The sequence below is a fragment of the Phodopus roborovskii genome, unplaced genomic scaffold (assembly GCF_943737965.1).
Source record: "Phodopus roborovskii unplaced genomic scaffold, PHOROB, whole genome shotgun sequence".
Taxonomy (NCBI): domain Eukaryota; kingdom Metazoa; phylum Chordata; class Mammalia; order Rodentia; family Cricetidae; genus Phodopus; species Phodopus roborovskii.
In genome coordinates, this window is record NW_026126571.1 from 21,800,858 (window position 1) to 21,825,748 (window position 24,891).

Consider the following 24,891-nt stretch of genomic DNA (forward strand, 5'->3'; position numbering starts at 1 on the left):
CTCACCCTCCCTGGGGAGTAGATGGGGGATGAGATGGGAGGGCTATTGGGGGGGCATGGGAGGGAGAGGAAACTGGGATTGATATGTAAAATAAGATTGTTTCTAATTAAAAATAAAAAGAATGAAGGTATGTCTAAGAGATGCCAGCCTAGGAGACGGGACCATGAAGCAGTGTGCCCAACTTGGTCCCCTAGCCCAGACTCCTACTAACACCTGTCCATGTTCTGGAAGGAACAGATGGCAACAGCAGGTTGGTGACACCTCAAAAACTTGAACAAAAACAGTGCTGGAAGTCATTGGACGATCAAATGCATCAGCCATTCATCGCTGGGTGATAATCAATAACACAGACACATCTTTGGGTAAAAAGGTCGTGCAGCCTCTGAAAAATATCCAGGCCTCACTGCCTGTTCCATTGCGATCAACAGCAACAAACACATCACTGGAAGGAGGCAAAGCTGGAGGCAGGCACAGGCAGGGAGTCACTGAATCTAATGGGCTGTCCATGGATTCAGTCACATCCCCTACAGAAGACTCCCAGGACTGAGTGAAGAGGACCTTATAAAGAACCATGTCTTCCCTCCTGTGATGAGGCTATATGTATCCTACTCAAATTGCAGCCCTCACATCTCGTCAATGTAGACTTCCAGGATCCACAAATCCTGGGTCTTCCCTTCTTGCAGTTGCTTGGTGCCCTGCATTAGGAAACTTGTCTAGAGGCTGGACCAAGACATGCCATTGGAATGGCAAATGCTTGACAGCTCCTGTGAACCCTATTTTAAACATCTGGCTACATTGGTCTAAGAAGGCAGTGGTTACTTTCTTCGAACTGGTGGTGGAGTGGACCCAGGCTGTTCAATTAGAACTGCAGGAACTGATCTATTAATTACATTCTGGAGAAGCCTTGGGGGGAGAACCTGGCAATGGCTGTCATTGCCATCTATGTATGTGTGTATGTATGTATGTGTGTACATTAGAGAAGAAGCAGCCTGGTGAAGCTCATGAAGAATGTTCACTGTGATGACCCAGGAGAGGAACTCTGCAAAGCCAGCCCTTGGTCCTATGTAAACAGAACCAGGGAACCAACTGAAACCTAATCACCCAAGAGTGGTTGAAGATGATGGATACTATTAACAGTGGTGGGATTCAAACTCATTGCCTGAACATGGTAGACAAGATCAGATTAGTTTCTGAGCTGGAAAAAGATCAATTTGACAAACTCAGTTGCAAGAATGGTCAACACGGGTGTAGAGGACTGAAGGTCCTCTTTGGAAAGATAAGGTCGCTCCAAAGGAAAGGTGAGGTCTGTGAAGGAAGTGTAGCCTTAGTTTTTAAGATCTGGAGAGAAGGAAGCATCAGACCTTAGCAAAGGTAACCACAAACTTACCTACCAGAGCTGAAGATCTGAGCTTAGGATTCATTCATTCATATTCAAAATAGTGGAGGGAAAAGGAGTGCCCTAAGCCACCCCAGAGAGCTAATAAACCTGAAAAGCACTTCACAAAGGCACAGAGAAGGGACTCGGGAAGCCAGAGAACGCTAGTGTTGAAGGCAATATAAAAAATTAGATTTAGAAGCCCAGCATTCATATAGTCATCCCTCTTAACCGCACTAGCAGATGTCCACATGGGGCACAGGAAATACTTGCTTTCAAGTATTTCAGGATACTGTGAGAGTATCCTCAAATCCCTGTTGGGCATCAGACAACGGCACAAAGATCTGATAGTTTCAGGGAGCCACCTGGGTTCCCACCTCCCTGGCAGCTGCCCATCCTGAGGATGGTGGCTTGCTAAGCTTTAGGAGACTCTCACTGGAAAGCAAAGCATCTATAAAGCCGTGTCCAATAGGATACTATGGAATTACTCCACATCTGTGTGCCCGACTGAAGTAAGAGGGGCACAGTGCCCCAGGGGGAGATGGGCAGTTTCCAAGAAAGGGATCTTGAAGGCAGGGAATGCTTGCAGTTCAGGGGCACTTTCTCATCCGACTCCAGTTCTCTCATCACTCTGCTCCTTGACATATTCTTACTCCCCCATGCGACACTGATAAAATGTTTTCTCAAGAAGAGAGGTGTGCCAGTCTCTTGGAAGCAACAGGTTGGTGTTTGATTTACATATTTTATAGCCTAGATGTAGACTTTCTCTAAAAGAACACGCTCAGTCAAACATTCTTAAATGTAAGTATAGCATAAGTAAATGTTTTGTTGTGAAAGTATTTATTTTTTGTTTGTGTGTGGTTACTCTGTCTTGGGTTTGTCCATTAATGCTTTGGTGGGTATGGTGGCTGGATGCACATGAGAAGACATCAGAATGTCCTTGACTCAGTTTATCACGTATACAAAACAAGTAGATTTGAAGATTTAAAAGATCATGATCATATACCTCATTTTATAAAAGCCAAAAACATGTGTGCCCATTAAAAGAGCAAGCTGTTGCTTAAGCAATCTTCAGTTATATATATTTAGTTAAGTAAATAAATATACTGACCCCTCACAAAATATAACAGTTCAACACATAGAAAAGAATTTTAACTCTATAACTCATCTTATACTTTCTTTGGTCTTTACATTTTTTTTTAATCCATATGCTCAATTTGGCTTACCAAGGCTTTACTTCAGAACTCACACCTTGTGAGAGGAGGGGTTAGGGAATGGAGGTAGCCAAGAGATTTATATTAAGAATCTGGTCCCTTCTTCCTTCTTCTTTCACTTACACACTTCTGGCCCTGTTGTGGCTGAGGTCTCTTGCTCGAGCCACTCTGGGCCTCCTACACTTTCTGCAGTTGATAATTCACATTTCTCCTGAGAACAAAGGTGTAGCTTCAAAGCACAGGGTACACTCCCCAGCTTCTGTAGCCTGTGGGGGTGTGGGGGGGGACCATCTCTAGGGAGGCTGTTCTGGCATCATTCTTGGCTGAAGTTTTTGCATGGCATTTCCATGTCACTGGGTGCAATGTCTATCTGCCAGCTAGCCTGCCTGCTCTCAGCTAAAGGCCTCCCCCCTGACTGGGCAGCTGAGCATACTGCACAGTTGCCAAAATTCTAATTCAAGATGTAGAATTCTAACCCCTGCTCTTTAGACCCTTGTCTGGCCCCCATTTCCAGCCAAGTGGGTCCCTGGCTCATTATCAGGCCCTTGGGTGCCCTTCCCCCATCTTCACTTTGGTCCCAAGAAATTATTCCTGGCACCACACTGCCCCGGCCTCACCCAATTCAGCTCTCTCCTTGGCAAATCTGTCACCTTGTAGGCTGGAAGAAGTGATAGACTAGACAAAAATGCCCATGGGTGAACTCAGTCTCAATCTTTGTGACTGGGACATTGTGAAATTTTTTCTCAGTGACAGAAATACCACATATGCCTGTGTTTAAGCATACACATAGTGCTTTAACAATTCTATTATTAGAATAACACAAGTGGCATATACAGTTAAAAAAAAGAGAGAGAGAGAGGATTACTTTTTTTTAGGTATAACATGCCAGAGGGTAAATGGAATTGTCCTAAGGAAAGATGCTAAATTCAGACTGTATGGACTAATTTTTAAAAACTGCGCTCTTGAATCATGTATAACATTTCCTGGGCACCTGGAAATAAGCCCAAGAAAACATACACCCTTTAGGTAAAATGTAACTGCAACTGTGGGTGGGAACCAGAAGATAATTGATTCTTAAGAGGTTAACTGGTCATCAGTATGGTTTAAATGCTCATAAGATGGCGAAATCTTCACTTTTAAGTGCAAATCGAATATGCTTTGACTCTGTTTCCAAACCATAAGGCTGCCCTTTCTACCGTGGAGTAGCACTGCCAGAGCTGGAACACAGCAGAGGGTGCAGTGAGTGTTGTCATTTGGAGTCAAGAAATTATTTGAGTTTTTTGTTTTCTCAGAAGGATCAGGGAGAACAAACGTGATACATATGTAAAACACAGTCAAATGCACTTGACAACCAAGCACTCTATTTTGAAATTTAAATAAAGCTAAGACTTTCTTCTGGCCTAGGGGGAAAGCTTCATTAAAATCAATTAGTTAGTACAAACCTCCAGAGAATACGGACTTTTTAATTTTTTTTTTTTTTTAAATGAGAAAGTTTAAAGAATAAGGTGCACACAATTACCTTTCCTGGGTCCCTAGTGAATGTCACTGTGACACCTAGACAGGTGGCCAAGTGCAAACAAATGTCCCCGAGAGGGCCCGGTAACTCCCTGGGTGCTCCTCAGAAGGGTACCCTGTGTAATTAATAGATGTATATCTATTAAGAATGTAATGCACATAACCAAGGAGGCTCCCAGAGGACTGCGGGCACCTCACACTGCGAAGGGCAGGCCCGGCCGGGGACGTCAAGTTGGAGGCGGGCGCAGCCAGGTGAGGCCTGGGTCGCGGAGGTTGGGGCCGCACAGCTGCGGGCGCGCGCCCGGTCCCTCCTCCCAGGCGCGGAGTCCTCCCCGCCCCCTCCCCGAGCTCCCGCCGCCTCCCGCTGCCTCCCGGAGGCTCGGCGCTGCGCTCCACCTCGCGCCCCCTCTCCTCCGTCCCGGGCTCGCGCTGCCCTCCCCGCGCCTGCCCCCTCCCCGGCCCCTCCCTCCGCCTCCGCGCGCGGCGCTCGCAGAGCCGACTCCGGGGGGCTCTCGATGTAGCACCATGACAGGCATCGCCGCCGCCTCCTTCTTCTCCAACACCTGCCGCTTCGGGGGCTGCGGACTCCACTTCCCCACGCTGGCCGACCTCATCGAGCACATCGAGGACAACCACATCGGTGAGGCCCGGGTGGGCGAGGGGGTCGGGCGGCGGGCGAGCCTCGGGGTGGCGCGGGCCGGGCGCCCCAAAAGGTGCGGGCGTGGAGGGCCGCGGGGGCGCGGGCGGGGGTGGCCGGCCGCGGGGCGAGGGCGAGGGCGGGCGCGGGCCGCGGGGGGGCGGGTGCCGCACGCCGCTTCCGCCCGGCCCGAGCTGTCAGGCTGGCGGGAGCCGGGGAGGCGCCGCCGCGGCAGCCATTCCGCTTCCTCCCCCGCCTGCGTCCTGTCAGCGCCGGTTGCTAGGTGTGGCGCGGCGGGAGGGGGCCGCGGCGGCGGGCGCGGGGCGCTGCGTGCTCTGAGCGGCGCGGGCGCGGGGCCCGGCCTGGCGCTGCGGCTGCGGTTCGGACGCCTGCGGGCCGCGCCCATCCCCGCCCAGAGCGCCCCGAGGCCCCGGCGGCGGAGCGGAGCCCGCGGGCGGCGAGCGGGCGTGGCGCGGCGCGGCGTTGCGGCTAGGCCGGAGGTGCGCCCGGACCCGCGGGGCCTGCGCGGCGCTGGCGCGGGGACGCGGGGGAGGGGCGCCCTGCGGGGCCGGCTGGGTCTCCCGGGACCCTGGGACCTTCAGAGTCCTGCGCCTCGCGGAAGTCCTTGCACCACGCTTGCACACTCCTCCCAGCCTCTGCGGAGGGGGATGCGAGATGGGGTGCTTCTAGCTCAGGAGACCCAGCCACCTGCAAAAGGTGTGGCCCTGTGGGTCTGGAAGGTGAAGAGGGCCTCGGGTTGCCTGGGTGAGGCTACCTGCGTATGGCCTCGGGAAGATCACATGAATGTAATGGATTCGGCCATGTGGATGCAGCTCACGTTTCTGCAAAGTTGAGAGAGTAAATCACGACTGCTGTGCATTTATGCACGAATAAAATGACACAGAGCGTTTTGCCCCTTGGCTCTGTAGAATGCTTTCTCCTTGCACACAGTGGGCGCTTAATGAGCATTAAGTGCCTGTTTAGAACAGGATTTGATGTGCTGTCCAGAATGGGAACTAATCATGAAAATTATTTGCAAAATGCCATTGAAAACAGAATTCTGATGAGTAATTGTCAGGCTTTGAAATTTTCAAAGTTTCATAGTATCTCCTTAATAGCTTTTCCCATCTCTTCTGATAAAAATGAGATAAGACAGTGAGGCTCTCAAGTTTTGGTGATCTTAAAAGTGGTTTGATAGAATAGCAAACCTGCTGATTCATATCATAACTGGGTAGTCATCACTAAAAGTGCTCCAAGTATAAAGTAAGTTTTCTCATGATGGCTTAAACTCTAGAGTGTTTCAAAAGAAAAATTCTTGGTTCACTGTACTCCTCTTACTTCTTAAACTAAATGGGGATGATAAATGTAAATAATAGAAATACACAAATATGCATCATGTAAATATGTAGGAATGGTAGCCCCTAACCTACAGAAAACTCATGGCATGTTCCATCCATTTCATCAGTTATATCAGGATAAACAAAAATTCATGCAAGTCGACGAATTTACCTGGTTGCCTACCTACTTAGACTACTAGCTGATTAAAAGAAAATATAAATATTTAATTGTTAACAGGAATTAAACACAATTATTTCTTTTGAATAACTTGCAATCAGATGATTTAGACTAGTAGTTGGTAAATCATAAGTCTCTTTCTTGAGTTGTTAGAAGATGTCCCAGGATTGTTCAGATATCTTTTAGGAGGGTCAAGAGTTTATGAATTTACTGAACCTAAACTTTTAATGGATATCTTACTCCCAAAGGGCTAATATTTATTCTTTTTATAGTGAAAGTATTGAAAACTTGTTAGTTGTTTGGCAGAGATAACAATTATTATACTTGGGAAATAGTTTGATCCAGAGAAGTTATTGAAAATGGATGTTAAAATGAGCAAACACTTGGTTCTAAAGCTTGAAGGGGTTAACTGGAATGGCTGTGTGTTTCAGATGAGAAGAGGCCCCTTACCTTTGAAAGACAGCTGGCCATACAGAAAGAGATAGGAATTGATACCACAAAGAATAACATCTGGGTTAGCTGGTACTGTATAAATGCACTTTGAATGAAGAGGTATGAGTTAAAATACGAAAGTTCTCAGAAAGCTCTACATTTTTATTATTTATTGTGATTTTCTCCATATACTTTTAGAGATAATGAGATTTTTAAAAATAAATAGTGGCTTTGATGATTTAATGTCTTAATCAGCTAGTGGCCACATTAAAGATTCATGAAAAGATCCAAGATGCGTATGTTATTTTACTGTCTTTCAAGGGTCTTATTTAGTCTTGTATATAACCTTGAGAGGGTTAGAGATATGACTCTTTTTGAACTGTTACCATTTAATCACTAGTCAAGAGCACGGACAGAATTTTCAAAGCCTGTAGTTTTCACTATAACTATTGTTTATCATTCAAATCACAACTACATTAAATTGTGAATAGTAGTCTTACTTATAAATGCATACTTAGCTGCATTTTTATATGCATGACGGTTCTTACCACTGAGCTGATGGTGCCACCTTCGGAATACACCTGTTTTACCTTGTAGTGCCATCCGCCGCTCTTTGCCTCTTCCCATTTCTAGCAAGGAACAAGGGCCTGCAGCTTAAAAGGCAAGTGTGCTTCCAGTAGCTCTTGTCTTAAGCTGTTTTTCTCCTTAAAGATACTGTACCTGTTCTTCTGATTTGCTTTCTGCTTTCATTCCTTTCGTCTTCCTGTTAGTTCAGCACTGGAGTGAATTCCCATCTCAATGAACAGCCAATATTCTAAGCCAAAGCCTTCTCACACCCACTCACTTACATTGCCTTAAAACACCCACAGCCTGGTAACTGTGAAATGCTACTCTGGCAGCTCTGCTATCAATCCACACAGAGCCCTGGTGCTGTTTCCTGGAGACCAGAGAAGCTTCTCATGGTGAGTGGATACTCATGTTTGTAAAAATCACTCTTGGCATGACTATCTTAAATAGGTGAGATTAAACTGGTCACAAGGAAGCTTAGAAACACATAGAACTCTAAATTCAGCAGTGAAGGCCATGCCCCAGAATTGTGAATGAACACCTGTATCACTGCTGTGAAATCTTTTGATTTTGGTCCTCAGAGAGCAATTGTAATAATAAGAACCCCTTTTCAGCTGATTTCATCTTTGGGTACATGTGTGAAACTACAGCTGCATTTTGAATTTATGTGATAACATAGCACTTGTTTTTTTGACAAGGACAGTTCGAAATACTTGTTATAGTCTTTTGAGTATCTTAAATGCTACTGAAGGGAAATGAATAATAATTTAAGTAAATGATAGTAAATTGAAAGGTAACTAATGATAACTGAAGGAAAGCTAGAATAAGATACAGTGTATTTGGAGTAATGAATGTTGGAATTGTGAAGAAATTGGCCAGGACAATAGGCCCTAGAAGCTAATACAGGGTCTCAGTCTTGAAGGTGATGACATCAATGGTATCTGGGAGACCCAGACAGGGATGAGCAAACATCACCTAGGTTCCAAGATAGGACCATGCCTTTGGAAGGCAGACTTGAATATCTGACCCAATTTAGTTCTTGTAGTAGTAGTGAACTAACGGGCCTTTAAGATTTCTCCTGGATAGTAAGATCCTTTTCTTAGCTGTCATTTACGCAGTTTTCCATTATGGAGCTGGAATCTTATTCACAAGGAGTAGCTTTTCTAGCTAGGAGTGGTGTTTCTAGACTAGAATATCTCTGTGCTTGATAGTTTTACTTGTTTTCCTCTAAAACCAAGGTCATAAATCCATAGGTACTTCATTTCATAGAGTGGGTATATAAGCTATCTAATTAATATGTTGAAGTTTCTGAAAAGAAACATAAAGGTAGTAACTGTTGGTAATGTAGATTGGTTTCCCGGAGTTGACTCAGTACATGTTACAGCTTGAATGTGAAATGTCTCCTGTCGGCTCATGGGTTTGAATACTTGGTCCCCGAATGGTAGAAGGCTATGTAACCTTTGAGAAGTAGAACCTGGCTGGAGGAAGTGGGTCATTAGGGAAAGCGGGTCCTTGAGCCTTGCCCCACTTCCTGTGTGTGGTCTGCTTCTCGATTGTTGATACAGTGTGACCAGCTGCCTCACACCACACTTCTTGCCACCATGCCAGACACCCTCATACCCTGAGCCAAAATAAATGTACTTTTTGTCAGGTGTACTCTGACAGTGATGTGAAAAGTAACTGATAGAAAGTTGATGCTGAGAGGTGGGGCTGTTGTTGTAATAAATTAGACCATAGATGCCTTTGGAACCGGTTTGAAGGAGGAATGTGGAAGCCCTTGAGCTTCAGGCTAGAGAAGGCCCAGCACACTGTAAGTGGGGCTTCCTGGGCCCTTCTGTTTGGAAGAATGTGACAGAAGTGTGGTCAGTAGAGGCCTAACTCACAAAGCTTCAGAAGGGAAACAAATGCTACAGCAGGGACAGGACTGGAGGCCACTGGGGTTATCTTCTGGTAAAGAATCTGTCTTTATTCTGGGAACTTAGTGAGGCTGAATCCACAAGTGATGGACAAATGTGGTGGAGGGAGTCTCAAGGCAGAATAGCATTTAGGCTGTGGTATGATTACTACTCACTACCCTTTATTGTATTTGCTGGGTTATTGAACTACTTAGGGCTTTATGTGTCCTTGTCTAGAACTTTACCACTGAACTCTATCCCCAAGTCATTAATTGCTGAGACTCTGAAGTTGGAATACCTGCATTTTACATGATGGGTTGACTGAATGCTGTGGCTTGAATGTGAAATCCTTCTGATAAGCTCCCGTAAGTCCTCACAAAGTTGTAGAACCTCTAGGAAGTGGAGTCTTGTTGAAGAAAGTGGTCACCAATGGGTGTATAGTCTAGTGTCCTTTCCAGTCTGCTTCCTGTTTGCTGATGCTGACACATGTGACCAGCTGCCTTAGACTCCCACCAGCGTGCCTCCTGCACCATGATTAATTGTCTCCTCAAACTGTGAGATGTTAAGCCCATTCTCCCTTAGTTACTTCGTCCTGTATTTGGTCACAGCATCAGAAGTTAACGAATGTAGCAAGTACTTGCAGTGTCAAAGAGGCATGATAGTGGGGTGGAAGGTTGCACAATATGTGTAGGCCCTTAGCCCTATTGGTAAGTATGAGTTGGAATTTTAATTCTGGATACATATGAAAAGCTGAGTCCCTTCCATGTACAACTAACTGGTCTGTTTTCCCTAGAATGTAGCTGAACTGGAAGCACCATAACGAATCCTGCCTGCTTAAAACTGATCATACACACCTCTGCATCTTGTCACCCTCTGACTGTGGACAGCTTATTACCCTCTGACTTATGTGTACTGTGTCTTTTCTATGAAATGAAGACAATAAAAGCATCTGCCTCATAAAGTGTTAATGAGGACTAAATGAGATTACGTTGGTAAAAGACTCATCTACAGTATTAAATTATCTACATCGCTCAATTTCTTGCCATTTGTGTGTTTCCTGAATAATATGTTTGTAATCCTCATAGGAAAGTCTGCAAGAGGTTAACAGTAGAGGTTTGTCCAGTGCACCAATCTAAAGTGCACCACTTTAACCGTGATATATTTCTTCAGGACATCCTGAAGACATTGAGACTAGGAAGTAACCCCTGGGTCGTCTGCTCTGTGTTGCAGCTTTTGGCCACATTTACTTCTATGTGGCCAGAAGTACTTCAGATGCTGGCAAGGACCTTATCCACTGTGGACTAGGGAAGTGGTGTCAAGGCCAGCAGCTTACAACATGGCCTTTCCCTTGGCCTGAATGTATTTGAAAAGACCGGGACTAGAAAGGGGTACTATTCTTGTGGGCACATTCCCCTGAGGAGCTTTCCTGCAGGGAGGAGGGGTGACTGAATGGAGATATTAATAAACTAAAGGCTTGTTGCTGCCTTCCTTCTTTCTCTGCACCCTGTGGCTTGGCAGCGAGGTCTCTGTTGCTTCCTGCCTCCCCAGGAAGGCTCTGGCTACAGAGATGACAGGTTTGAAGTATGTACCTTCTCTCAGGCATACAACCACTCCCAACTCTTTTCTGTATCTCAAAACACTGTCTTCAGTATTTTCGCCACCTTTTCATTTCTCATCTAGGGTCAAAGCAGCCATATGAAAACCCCTATCGAACATGCTGTTTAGTAAATTTCACCAGTATCTGCTTGCTTCCCTTTAGTGTACACAGTTTCTGACATGTGACTAAAGTTCACATTCCAAAACTCTGCTTACAATTGATTGGTGGACAGAAGCCTCCACGGAAGATGTTTTTTTTCAGACATCCTGTGTGCTGTAATGTCTCCTATGTAGACAGTTTTAGAAATGCAAACTGACAGCTGTTTTCAGAATCTGATTCTTCCCATTGATGACAGGGAGGAGGCCTCAAGGCTAACATGGCTGCTGACACTCCAAGGAGCTTCCCAGGGATCGTCTGGAAGCCAGAGGCTGCTGTCTGTTTTAGACCAGAGTCAGGCAGGAGGCAATGCTCCTAAACCATTGAAAAATTTCTCCTTCCTAATCTTTGTTCTTTACCTTCTCTCTCTACATTGATTCTTCTGCCTTCAGATTTTGATGGTCCAACTATGACTATGACTGGCTACTGAAGAGATACTTTCTGAGTTGCATATATTAATTTTATTTCATGATAGTCTAATGGGCAGTGGCTTTGTTCACACTGACTTGGTGATGTGCTGATCCACAAATATTGTGTAGTTTTGGAATCTGGAAATCAAATCTGCAAATGTCAGAAATTCATGTATGGTTTTCAGAGTGCCTTTCATTTTATACTCTAAATCAGAGATAGAAGAATATTACATTTTCATGGGCCAGTGAGACAACTTTGGTGTGTAAAAGCTTTTTCTACATAAACTCAAGGATCTGAGTTCAATCCCCAGAACCCACATGATGAAAAGAGAAAATTCCTCAAAGTTATCCTCTGAGGCTCCTTATGTGTTCAACTCGTGTGTGCCTACGCTCAATACACATACATACACAAATGCACACCACATGCCACAGATGTACATACACATATACCACATGTCGTCACAGATGTACATACACACACACACACACACCACATGCCACAGATATACACACACACAAAACACATGCCACAGATGTACACACACACAAACACAACACATGCCACAGATGTACACACACACCCCACATGCTACATATGTACACACGCACATACACACACACACACACACCACATGCCACAGATCACAATCACACCACAGGCGTACATACTGCCACACACCACACAAATACACATCACAGACATACACACTGCCACCACAATTAAAAACCACAGACATACACATTGCTATACCACACACACATACACACACACCACTGACATACACAGTCACACACTATACACATATACATATACCACAGACATACACACACATACCACAACATACACACACACCACAACATACACACTGCCACAACAGACGTACACTCTCTCACAGACACACCAAAGGCATACACACACAATTGCATTTTCTCCTGGAATCTTGGGTTGCTGCGTAGTTTTCACTGTTTTAAAAGGGTCCACTGTAAGCAGAGACCAGATAATGAATATTCACATTAAGGGTGGAGTCTTTTGGCAGGAGACAAATACATGGACTTGGGTCACTAAATATACATCTTCTGCCCATCATCAAAGAACATTGGCAATCTTCTGATGGATACTGTCCCTTGTCTGACTCTCCAGCTGACCCCTAAGGGAAGAACTGCTCATTGTCTGCAAGGATGCAGAAGTGACTTTCTCCCAAAGTGGACCACATATATGATGACCAGTGGGGAGTACTGCATGTACAATATCTATAAGTATATATGTGTAACGTGTAAATGGCATATAAATTGTAGTATGTCTGTAGGAGATACATTCCACGACTTAGTAGGTGTGTGAAACTATGAATAATATCAAATGTGTGAGCCACAAAGAAACCCTGTCTTGAAAACCAATAATAATAATAATATAATAATATGTATGTATATATAGAGGTTATATATTCATGTATCCATAAAAATAGTGTCTAGATATATACTGTTATCTGCACATAGATATATGTGGGTAATATTTGTATATAAAAACGCTTTTTCTATCACCATCAGTCAGAACATACCTTACTCAGCTACCTTTCCTGACTTCATGCTTTTCTATCTTAATTAGGCACTTAGTATTATACACACTGTGATAGTTAACTTTGTCAGTGAAGTAGGAGAGCAAAACAAGCACACATTTCTTTGTATTTTCATAGTTTCTTAGTAAACCGAGCATATATATTTTTCTTATTCAGTTGAGAACTTTGACCTTTCACTTAAAGATAACACTTTCTTGGCACATCTGAATTGCTAACATCTCTACTCTTTGACTCTGGGGTTGTTAGTAGGTAAAGTAACTGACACTCGGGCAGTTATGCCCATTACTAACATGATGGGTGGGTAGTAGACAGAGCAGGACAGCAAAAGATTTCATCACATTATTTAGAATGTCATTCAATTTAAAAATTTGTAAATAGCTATTTTTTTTATAATTTTCTATTTGGTATTTTAAAACTGCTGTTGACTGCAAGTAACTACCATGAAAAGCAAAACTCCAGGTATGCAAAGATTCAGTATTACCTCTGGAATATGATACATATAAGGAATATATATATATTATACATATATTATATATTATGCATATATATTATATATGTACCATCTATATGTATGCATATGAATCCACATGTTTATATGTACATTTGTATGTCTATAGAGAGACACATACATTCTCTATCATTCTCCTTCCTTTTCTTTCCCTAATATCAATGGCTGATGCCCATGGCTGGGAGAATTACCCCATGTTTTTAGTATTACCCCTTATTTCTAGTGGGGTGTATGTATCTGAAGAGACCAGGTATAGATGGACAAGATAAATGACAGGGGCCACAGGGACTGAGTTCTTGTGATGGTATTGCACAACCCCAAGGCCTCTCCTTTGAACAGTGCATTTTTGTGTATGTGCCAGGTTTTAAATGGGGTCATGCAGCACATTTGAGGCTCCGGGGAAGCCCAGCACTCACAGGATTGGAATTTGTTCAGTTTGCAAAAGAATTTGACAGCACTCTCAATATTTTTCTGCACTCAACTTGTCACATTTCTTCATAGGTTCAGTGATGTTGGAGTTAAGAGTGGTTTTGAGAGACAACTAAGGACATGGCGAACTGGGGACACCTTTAGTTTGGTTTTGGGGACGTGTTGATGAAGTTCATAGTCATCTGGTATCTAGGTGTTTCCCTGGCCATGCTCTGGTGAGAATTGCTTTCCAGGAACATTGCCCAGCTCACATAGGGACCTTTCACAAAGGCTTGGGTCAGAGGCAGCACTGAAGCATAAATGTGAACTGCAATGCCTGTCATGGGGAGTGGGTTGAAGTATGGAGCCAGAAAGTGGGTCAGTAGATGTATAAAATTCATTCTTAACCTCAGTTCATCAGGATAGAAGTCTTCCTCTATTAGGAAGGTATTCAGTTAATACTAATAAGCAACTACAGATGCACTTGGAAGGAGTCTCTGTGTTTAAGTGTCCTGGCTTATTTGGCATGACTGTACATGACAATGAAAGATGGTGACAACAAAGTGCCATTACTAAAAGAATCTGGGGAGTTAGTCCATGCATTGAAAAATCTTAAATGTCCTAAGATTTTATGGCTCATATATGAAAGAGAGGCATTTGCAAATTTGACAGTTGTAAGACTTGATATGACATTACCAACAAAGATACAGGATTCTAAAAGTAATTCTTTTGAGATATTAATAATTACAAATTGAATTTGACTCCCTATGCTTGGGAGAAGGCTGGTTTATCTTTCCACCTACAGAAAGTGATTTTAATGCAAATTATTGCCATGAAAATTCATGAGCATGCATAGCTCCAAGCAGAGATTAACAGTATATCTGACTATTAATACACACACAGTCTTTTTTGGGATTTTGAATTTATAATGTTTTGGTATGACCAGTTTATAAAATTTTGTTTTTACTTCTTAATTGGAATAATCAATTTCATAAGGGTTTTACACATATAATATTATAATATTTTTTCCACTGAGGAGGTCTACAGTAGTAGACTACATAAAACTTGGGTTAACTCCCTAGGCTTCCAGTTAGGGACTCATCACCTTGTTCTGGAAACTATGCTATTTAATTACTCTCCCAGCCCACATGGTGAAGCAATCATTCTGCTCATCATGCAAGTACTAACTTCCTTCCAAATTGGAGCATAATATGTGCGATATGAGCTGTTTTGCTTATAGCAAGAATAATTTCCTTCAGTACAAAAAGCCTCTTCATCTTATGAAGATTATTTGTCAGTCCTTCCCTGCATCTTGTAGCATCTGTCATGGGTGTGTCCCTAAGTATACTCTCTCCCATCCAAAATTCAGCTCCCGCCTAGAAGACAGAGTCTTGTGATCTTCCTCTTCTCTTCCTCCAGAAGTCTCTTCAGAAACAGGATGAGACAACCCAGAAGAACCCTGCTATGAAAAGAATGATTTACAGAGTGCCTTTGGACTGTGGGTAACATCTTAGAGTTAGGCTTGGGTGTATGCATATGTTATGGATTTGAATGTATGGCACATATACACAAATAACAAATTGCACAGGACAGTTTATATTTAGGGAATATGAAAAATAACTTTACAAAAATAGGGAGAGAAGTAAAAGGGAAAATTATATTATTTTTGCATTTTGGATTTTTAAAAATGTGTGCTTTTTCCAGGTTGAGGATAGTATGGAGTTTACTGAAATTGTGTTTTGCCTTGTCTATGTTGTTTGGTACTCCGGCACAGTCCAAACAGCAGTATATCTTTTCCCTCCCTCATTTTTCTTGCTAGGCTATTTGGCATAACATAGACTGGGGACTAAGTGGAAGAAACAAGCTGCAGTAGAAAATTGGATTTTGAATTCTGATCACACCATCTCTGAAATCCTCAAACTCGAGAAGCTCCTATATCCTACATAATTATTATTTATAAAGTGCCTTCTGGCAGCCTTTAGTATACACTGTGCAGTAATGTTCCCATTTGATAAAAGAGTGAACCAGGAACAGATCAAGTACAGAATATGGACATGCCAGTAAATTGTTTGGGGAATGAAGGGACAGTATCATTGTATGTCCACAACTTGTTCTTTACAGCTGGAATTCTAGAAAGTACTTGCTCTCTTTCCCACACAGAATCATGTTATGTCACCTAAGACGGTGCAAGTGTTCTTCCTGCCTCAGTCTCCTGAGCAGTCTGGACAATAGGTGTATGCAACAGCACTTGGCTGTGTTTGCATTTAAGAGACTATTGTGCTCCCTATTGTACTAACTAGGCATCTTGGTGTTTGCATTTTAATAGAAAGCTCTTTCACACCAAGATGCCCTTTACAAAGACTGGATTTCCACAGGGAATGCCTTACATAGCTAGGGAAACAGTTTGACATCTCATCTGGTAGGAAGAGTAGTCAAGGCCTCTAAGAGAAGCTCTTCAGGAGGCCCTCATGTAAGCATGGCATCATGGAAATAAGAGCAATGGAAACAATGATGTGGTGTGTTAATTCTGAGTATAGCTATTGAGGATTGAAAGATGCTAATGAGTTTTCTCCATTGATACTTATTTACTGTTGAAGATCCAAATCTAAAGAGAAGGTATGTGTGTGGATATCATTAGGTAAATACCTAATGGGGTAAATACCCAGTGTTATCTGTCAGTGCATGTAAGTTCTCTTTTGCTTTGGGTCTTCAAAAGTAAAGTCAAATTTTGGATCAATGGTATGTATATATATTGGCATCTAGATGTAAACATGGTAAGAAAACTCTGGGTCATCTGGCCATATGCTTGAGCCCTCTCTGCTTGGTGCTTCCTGCTGATATCCACAGGGAGCATATTTTGTGCCATGTCATTCCATCATTAGACAGTCAATAGCTGGCACAGGAGCACATCTGGACGTAAGACCAAAGCACCTTACTGCTTCATAACTCACTGAGTAGATGCATCCTGAGTGCTCTCAGCCCCTGTCCCTGCACATGTGGCAGACTGACACCGAAGTAATGCAGAAACAGGGAAATCTGTATTTGTTCATGTTAGGTAAACTGAGAAACATGGCTATAAACAATTCCTATGATCCCTGTGGTGCCTGGCAGACTGGTGAGCCTGGCTCTATAAGCCACATGGCCACAAGGGGAAACATATACCCTACAGGGCGCTATGTGGCTCAGCTAGGATGGCTTGGGTTTTATCCTCATGGTGTTTTTCATGTGTAGTGGCTTTTTTGGGTGTAACTGCCCTTAACTTAGGAACATCTATATTAGTGGTAGCATTTCTTTCCTCCGAGACACTGTCCTGAGCACCGTCCTTAATGAGATACTCTGAGCAGCCTATTGTTTAAAAAGCTGGACCTCTTGACTAGATCCAGCTAGGCTGACTTACAGGTCATCTGGTTCAGTTACTGATTCTGTGGATGAAACCGTGAAGGGACTGGAAGTGAGACTGAATGAGGACAACTGTGAGTGCCGAGTTGGCTTGAGGGTTCCTTAGGAATCTTTGTCTCTATTCCTTTGTCGAGTTATAGCATCTCGCAGTGTCCCCTTCTCTGCTTATCTAAAATGGGGTAAGAGTCCATGCAGACCTCAGAGTATTGTGTGACAACACATAGATTAGGTTTGTTAGCTGGTGAGTGTTTTGTTGATCATTTCCTCTGCAGGAACTGCGTTGGCACTAGGCTGTGGATGGTTTGGGGTGCTACCCTTAGATTCCCAAGTAGCATGTGACCTTTGTAAATTGGTGCAATCCCTGAGACCCCAACCTCCAGTCTGATGAGGATGAAAATAGGGCTCACTTCTTACTGTGAAGATCTATAAGTATTCATATGAAGGGCTTGCCAACTTGGAAGAGTCCATCCATGTTAATAGATACAGTTGTCTCTGTCTCTGATCCCTCCTCCACATTGTTGCTCCCCAAACCACAAATTACTCAGACACTTCAACCCTCTTCATGTTTCAACAGTACAGTGGGAGAAATAGTTACCAAAATAACCTTATGTGCTTATGTCTCAGGCTGAGTTTTTACTTTTGGTAGACTTTGATTTCCTTGGAAGTTCTGGGTTATGTTTGTACAAGTCACACTGAGTGGTCCTGGGAATCCATGGGATATTAAAGCATCCCCTACACAAATTGTTGTAGTTTCAAAGTATACCAACCTTAACTTAGCATTGTTCATGTAGATTTAAGCTTTTGAGATATTAGGTCATGTGATTAGACATAAGATCATGTGTTTCAAGGCTCTGGAGAGCTATATTAAACTATACATAAACAGAAAACAGCTTTTCTCATCTTTCAACCACTAAGTGCTGGAAAAACTGGAGATATGTTGTGTATTTTTTGTTGTGAAAGGATTTATAGGGCTCTTACGAAGAATCCAAGAACAAACTCTTAAGTTAACAAAATGCCATGACCTCCCCTTTAAGTGTTATGCACCTCTTTAATAATAGTCTTAGAAATGTTACATTCTCAGATGCTGGAACCTCCTCAGGAAATCCCGGGACAGGCCATGTTAAAGAAACTATTAGCTGAGCAGTTCACTTGTTAGAGAGACAGCTTTAAATGCTGCACAGTTGTTTCCTACTGAAATTATTTTCAGTTCTATAAAATATATGCTGGCAGTTTTCCCCATTGTAGAATGTACTGGGTTCTCCTAGTCAAATAATTTCCAACCTTTTCTCCCAAGCCTCGTTACTGGTTTCCATTTTCCTTCACTGGTGGCATCTACATTTTTTGAAAGGTTCTGTCTAGCAAACATGTTGCTTTAATAGGTATTAAATGGTTTCTTTTTCTACTTTCCATGCTTCAGCATCTAAACTCCTAATTCTTTATTAGTAAATATCTGCTGAGTGTCAACAGATCTGTCAACAGAGAGTGTCACTAGGATCTGTGGATAGAATAGTGAATTACATAACCGAAGGCCTGGGCTCATGGAGAAGCTGGTAAAGCATAGTCTAGTAGTTAGTTTTGAACAGTTGGAAGGTGAGAAAAAAAAAAAAAAAAAAAAAAACAAGGGAGGGAGAAGACAAAGGCCAAGAGGCCTGTCTGAAGTGAGGGGTTCACGGGTGGTCTGCTTGGGGGAAGGCATCTCTGACGGGGCCTCTGTAGAGTAGGGGTGAAGGAGCCATTTGACTGTGGAAGTGGGGGCAGACAGGGTTGGGTAGAGGGAATGATGGTGGGGTGGAGTGTAAAGGAAAGGGGGTCTGCACATGTGGACCTGTCAGCCAGGAGATGGCACCACATGGAGGAAAAATAAGTCCAGCCCCAACTGAGGATGTGGGACAAGATGTGGCTTCATTACGGTTAGTTTCTGCTGGGCTTCTGTGTAAACACTAAGCATCTCAGAGATGTCGTTACCACATTAAAGCCACAGAGGGATCTGAGAGAAATCCTATTTCACTCCATTTCTCTTTAAGTGCAGCTTGCTTAGTTTTTTTTCTTAAAGATCCTATTTTTAAAAATCTATAAATAAAAATGTTGACGAATTCATCTGACTGATCTAGTACATTTGGCATTTTATTTAAAGCAGGAGTGAAAAAGATTATATATACTCATATTTAAAATAATACTTGTTTCCAAACTCTGAGGACCTATAGAATCCTTCAACATTTTTCTCCAGTTTTGTGAAATTCTGCTTAGATTTTACTGTTTTGTTACAAATGTAAGGGTGGAGAAACAGACAATAAATGGGCTTGACTGACACCTGGCTAGTTACCACATGGTTGTGATAAACCCTGAGCCTGAAGATACTGTTTCCTCATAGCTAGGCTTGCTCCCGATTGAAAGGCAGTATAATGTAGTTCTGACATAAAAAAGTGATTGCCTAATTGAGAAGCGACTATTTGGGTAACACGTAAGCAAAATTAAAGATAAAAGTTAAAACATTAGATGTCTGTATATGTGCCTATAATTTAGTGTTTCAATCCATTAAAAACGCCTAGTGACACATCTGTTACCTACCATTGCAATATCGCAGCATCACAAACTATCCCAAGGCTCAGTGGCTGTGTTAGTTGCTTCTGCCCTTGTGGCAAAATTGTGAAATAAATCAATTTAAAAAGAGGAAAAGTTTATATTTTGACTTAGAGTTTCTGAGACTTGGCCTTATTACACTGGGGCTGTTGCGGTGTGGTACTTCATAATGGGAGTATAGGTTCCTGGCAGCCAGAAGCAAAAAGGAGAGCCTAGTATCCCAAATCTCCTTCAAAGTCATGTCCTCAGGGACTCGGTTGTGGGCCTGTCTTCTCAAAGGTTTCACCACCTGTGAACAGCAGTGGAAGCAAAGGCCAGTTCTGATATACACAACCTTTGGGGAAATTCCATGCCCAAAGGTAGTGGTGGCTTTCAACACTCGGCACAGATGTGTGACCGGGAGTTGGTGGTGCATGCCTTTAATCCCAGCACTCGGGAGGCAGAGGCAGGCGGATCTCTGTGAGTTTGAGGCTAGCGTGGTCTACAGAGCAAGTTGCAGGACAGGCTTCAAAGCAACACAGAGAAACCCTTTCTGGAAAAACCAAAACAAACCAAAACAAAAAACAGATGTGTGTCTGCAGGGGTTGAGGACCATGCTCAGCTCTAGGTGGAGCATCTAGAGCAGTGAACCTCAACTTTCCTAATGCTGTGACCCTTTAATACAGTTGCTTGTGTTGCTTGTGTTTGATGCCCCCACAACTGTAAAGTTATTTGTTATGAGTTGTTTTCCCACCAACCTGGTCCCACAGCTGTGCCAGCCCCAAATAACACACAGTGGCATTGTATTAAATATGAAGTTATTGGCCTGTTACTATCGTTTCTTATTGGCTAGCTCTGTCTTAAATATTAACCCATTTCTACAAATCTAAGTATTTCCACGTGGTCTTATCTTACCGGAGAGAGAGAGTTCGAAGTTCTGCTCTCTCGGTCCTACATTTTGAATCTCTTACTACCTATCCCTGAATCTTCCTTGTCTCCTAGTTCCACCTGTCTTGCTCTCCTATTGGCCAACAGGGCTTTATTCATTAACCAATAAGAGAAACATATTTACAGAATGACATCTCCCATTAGTTTTTCACTGCTAACTATAATTTTGCTACTGTTATGAAGCATAATGTAAAATTTTTCTTCGAAGATAGAGGGTTGTCAAAGGGGTCACAACACACAGATTGAGAATCACTGATCTGTAGGCTGGCTTAAATCTGCTCAGGTGTTTGTATTCTGGAACCTGGTTAAAGTGGCACCTGGTACTAAGGGTTCATGTTGTTCATTGAAGATGAACAATTGCCAAGGAAGACTATGGAAGTTTAAGGACTTTCTTCTTGTCATACCTGTAACATTCTTTTGACCAAATCAAGCCACATAACCAATCCCAGAGTTGGTAGGTCAAAGATGTATATTCTGCCCGAGGAAAGAGGAGATTTGTGTGAATAATCACCAAGTCTGTTACTGATAGCCTATATCAGAAATAGAAGAGACAAAAGGCTTGTTGATAATTAGTACAGAGACAAGTTTTCTCCTAAAATAGAGGTAGCTGTCCCTTGAGTGTTCCCTAGGCCTTCAAAGTCATACTCTATAAATCCTTTGAGACATGAATAAACATTTCAGATACAGGAGTTGAACCTTGTGGAGAAGAAAGTATTTGCATGGTTTTTAGTTGGTCATTAAAAAACAAAGGAGCAACCAGGAGGTGGTGGTGGCTCAGCACTGGTGAGGCAGAGGCAGGGGGATCTCTGTGAGTTTGAGATTAGCCTGATCTACAGAGCTAGTTCTACAGCAAAGGCTACACAGAGAAACCCTATATTGAAAAATCTAAATAAATAAACAACCCCCTGTCAAAAACAAAACAAACAAACAAAACAAGGGAGCCTACTTTTTTGTTAGGAATGGCCCTTTGTCCACCCTAGGCTCTTAAGGATCCAAAGGTTTTCATCACTTGGGTTCCCTGTGCTCTATGTTATTCCTAATTCCTGAGCTGCTTGGAGGCTGGAGATATGAACACTCCTTATGGTACCCACCCCTACCACTGGGAGCTTAGTGAAGACCAGGCACTGCTTGGCTGGATTGCTTTCCATTACAGCAAGTTGGGAGCCTCTTCATATGTTGAAAGAACTGTCATTAGTGTCAAGTGCCCTGAGTCTGGAGTGTTATGTAATCTTGGGCAATGAGCTAATGCATCATTTCCACATGCAAAAGGAGGACTATGATAACTACCACACAGAAGTGTTGTAAAGGTCACGTGTTAACACAACAAAGCTGGGCAGTGTTTAGCTTATGTTAAACTCAGTGTATCTTAGCTGGTAAAGCCTTCACAGTTATGAGTTAGATCAGAAAACAGGTACCATTCAAATTTTTGTTATTCTAGTAATTTTTATTTCTCCTGACTAGAAGGTAAGCCTCCAGAAGACATGGCCATAGCTCTATATCTCACCATTGTATCTCCACTCCACCACTCAGCAGTAGCACTAAGTTTATAATGTAGGGATCTAAATAGATATCTACCAAGATGACTTCATGTCCAAGATCCAAATTGGATGACTTTTGAAAACTGTGATATATTCTCTCTTTTACATTTTTTATATTTTGCTTGAAATAAAGACTTTTGAAGCCACAAATTAAGCTTTGAGTTATTTTTATGTTTTCCTTCTAACTGGACCACTTTATACATCTCTGACTTTTCTGTTGCATTGGAAGAGTTGAAATACATGTAGAAAAAAGGTTGAACATGGTGGCTTACACCTGCAACTGCAGCACTTGGGAGGTAGAGGCAGGAGAGTCAGGAGGTCGAGGCCAGCCTTAGGTCCATAGACATGCCTGGGATAGAGATGATCCTGTCAAGAAAGAAAAAGAGAAAGAAGAGGGGTCAGGGAGGATTGGCAAGAAGAGAAGGAAAGAAAGAAGGCTGGAAGCTGACTTTTGTTAGGAAGGCCGGGATATTTAAAGAATATTTTCCTTACTTTTCTTTGAGCGCCTACTGTTTGATTTACCCTTTGGGCTGTGGCTATGACCTTGCCATTCAGTATGTTTGGAGGCATTATGAATTTTCAGATGAGTTATAGTTTGCAGAAAGTGGTCACTTTGCCATAACAAGTTCATCTTTTCAGGTACCATAGCAAATAGGTCCAACCTCGTGGGGATTAAGGATTCAGGAAGTTTAATTTTCTTCCATACAGAAGTCTACAGCAAGTTGTTGGGTTCCTTGTAGTCACTCAGAAACTGTCTATCCATCTTCTTGCTCTGCTTTCCCACACTGACTTCTCCCGCTAAGATGAAATGGATTTCCTGTGGTCTTTCTTGAACCTTCCTGTTCACCTTGTGTATGAAGCAGGAGTGCAGAGGAGGACATAGACAGTGTGTATGGCTGAGGGCTGCACTAGTCCACTAGTGGGGACTTAACTCACGGTGTGTCTTTTGATCTTTCTGGTTGTGATTACCTCACTCAGTATCATGTCTTCTAGTTCCATCCGTTTACCTACGGATTTCATGATTTCATTTGTCTTCTTAAATGTTCTCCAACTGATGAATGGGTAATGAAAATGTACGTGCAGGCTTGTGCACATACATACTCACATGCACAGCACAGACACAGAACGATTCTATTGTGCTGTAAAGACAAGTGAAATCATAAACTGCTTCTAAGTCTGGCAACAGCAGCAAGCAATCAGGAAGATAGGCGAGTTCTCTGGGAAGACTCGGGGAAACTATGGAACCCTCTACCAGAGAATGCCACTCAAGGACTTCCTGATTGTGTTCCCCGAGGCATTGGAGTGCACTGCTTTCTCTAATTTCTGGATGCCACTGTCACTAGCGACTCTTCATTCTGGTGTCAGCAGGATATGCCATTAGCCAACTTGCCAACTGGGCATGAGAGGGCTGGAGGTCTCCAGCCTGGAGCCTTCATCTCTTTGGGGATAAAATATGTGCTTAACGTTACTTCCTCTTTGGGCTTTTTTTCTCTCTCTTTTTTTCAATGGGAGTGTTCTTGGACTTTGGTAGGACTCCTGCAATTTTCATTCCTCATAGAGCTTAGGGGTAGATTTTTCTTAGAGGATTTCCAAGTACAAAAGAGTATGTACAAACCAAATGGCTGGCTGTAATGGTAATGATTGTTATATGCCTTGCTCTGTGTTCTCTGAGTTAGTTACCTGTGGGGTGCATGGACTGTCCCCATTTGTGTATAAGGAATTGGAACAGTAATGTGGATAAGTAGCTTTCCCTTTCTCATCAGTAGAAGACAACAGAGCTCAGACTCAGAGCTGTCCCCCGCTGTGGGGACAGATGGCTCTGTCCTCTCCAGATCCAAGTTCTGTGCTCCTAGAGTTGCTGTATAGAGAGAGATGTTACATGAGCCTTTCACCAACCAGAATGAAATCACTCCCGAATAACGCCTAGCCTCCCTCTTGACAATTGGAAGCAGACTGTGAGTTGGTTCCTGCCCACTGGTGAAGTTAGAGACCCTGCAGTCTTGTCACCTGACCCAGTGAAGCTTCCTAAGACACAGCTGGCCCCGGGGGAGGGGCTGAAAGCAGGGAACCCTCCTGCTGAAATGCTTTTGGTATGTGAGGAATGGCCTCCTGTGATGGCTTTCAAATGGCACTTTCTTAGAACTTTACCGAGGAGGAACCTTTGAGACCATCTACCCGGCAGCCTCTTTCCCTACCACAGTCTCACCCACTAAGTGCCCTACTGTAAGGACTGGTACTATGGCCTGTGTGTTTTTTCAGGAGCAGAATAAAAAGAAAGCAGAGGCAGTAAACCAGGGAACATAGCTAAGCAGTGATTTGAAAGGAAATGAAGGGATAGAAAGGGACCTGGGGGCTTCGTGTTTCCTAGTACAAGGGCTATTTATGCAAATCATCATTTCTCAACCACGTTTTAGCCACACTGCACTTACTTAAATTTTTTTTTCCTATTCCTCTCTCTCCCCAAGGTCTTAAACCACAGATATTATATATACATATGTATGTATGTGTGGTCTTTCTCTGTTCCTTCCCTGCCCTGCTCCCTCGTTCACACGTCTCTCTCTCTCTCTCTCTCTCTCTCTCTCTCTCTCTGTGTGTGTGTGTGTGTGTGTGTGTGTGTACCATGGAACCATGAAGTACATCTGTA

At 43.0% G+C, this 24,891-nt stretch overlaps 1 protein-coding gene and 1 long non-coding RNA gene across 2 annotated transcripts in view; both read left to right on the forward strand.

Moving 5' to 3' along the window:
• The first annotated feature begins 4,253 nt into the window (after nucleotides 1-4,253).
• The window catches only part of Jazf1 (JAZF zinc finger 1), a 293,135-nt gene continuing 272,497 nt past the window's right edge, over nucleotides 4,254-24,891 (forward strand). The window contains exon 1 of the mRNA XM_051202827.1: nucleotides 4,254-4,744. Within this exon, the coding sequence (XP_051058784.1) occupies nucleotides 4,258-4,744 (487 nt within the window). The 5' untranslated portion in view covers nucleotides 4,254-4,257. The remainder of the gene's footprint in view (nucleotides 4,745-24,891) is intronic.
• LOC127235524 (uncharacterized) lies at nucleotides 7,377-10,185 on the forward strand. The gene is made up of 2 exons (XR_007835722.1): nucleotides 7,377-7,650; nucleotides 9,944-10,185. It is a non-coding gene; the product is annotated as an uncharacterized LOC127235524 (long non-coding RNA).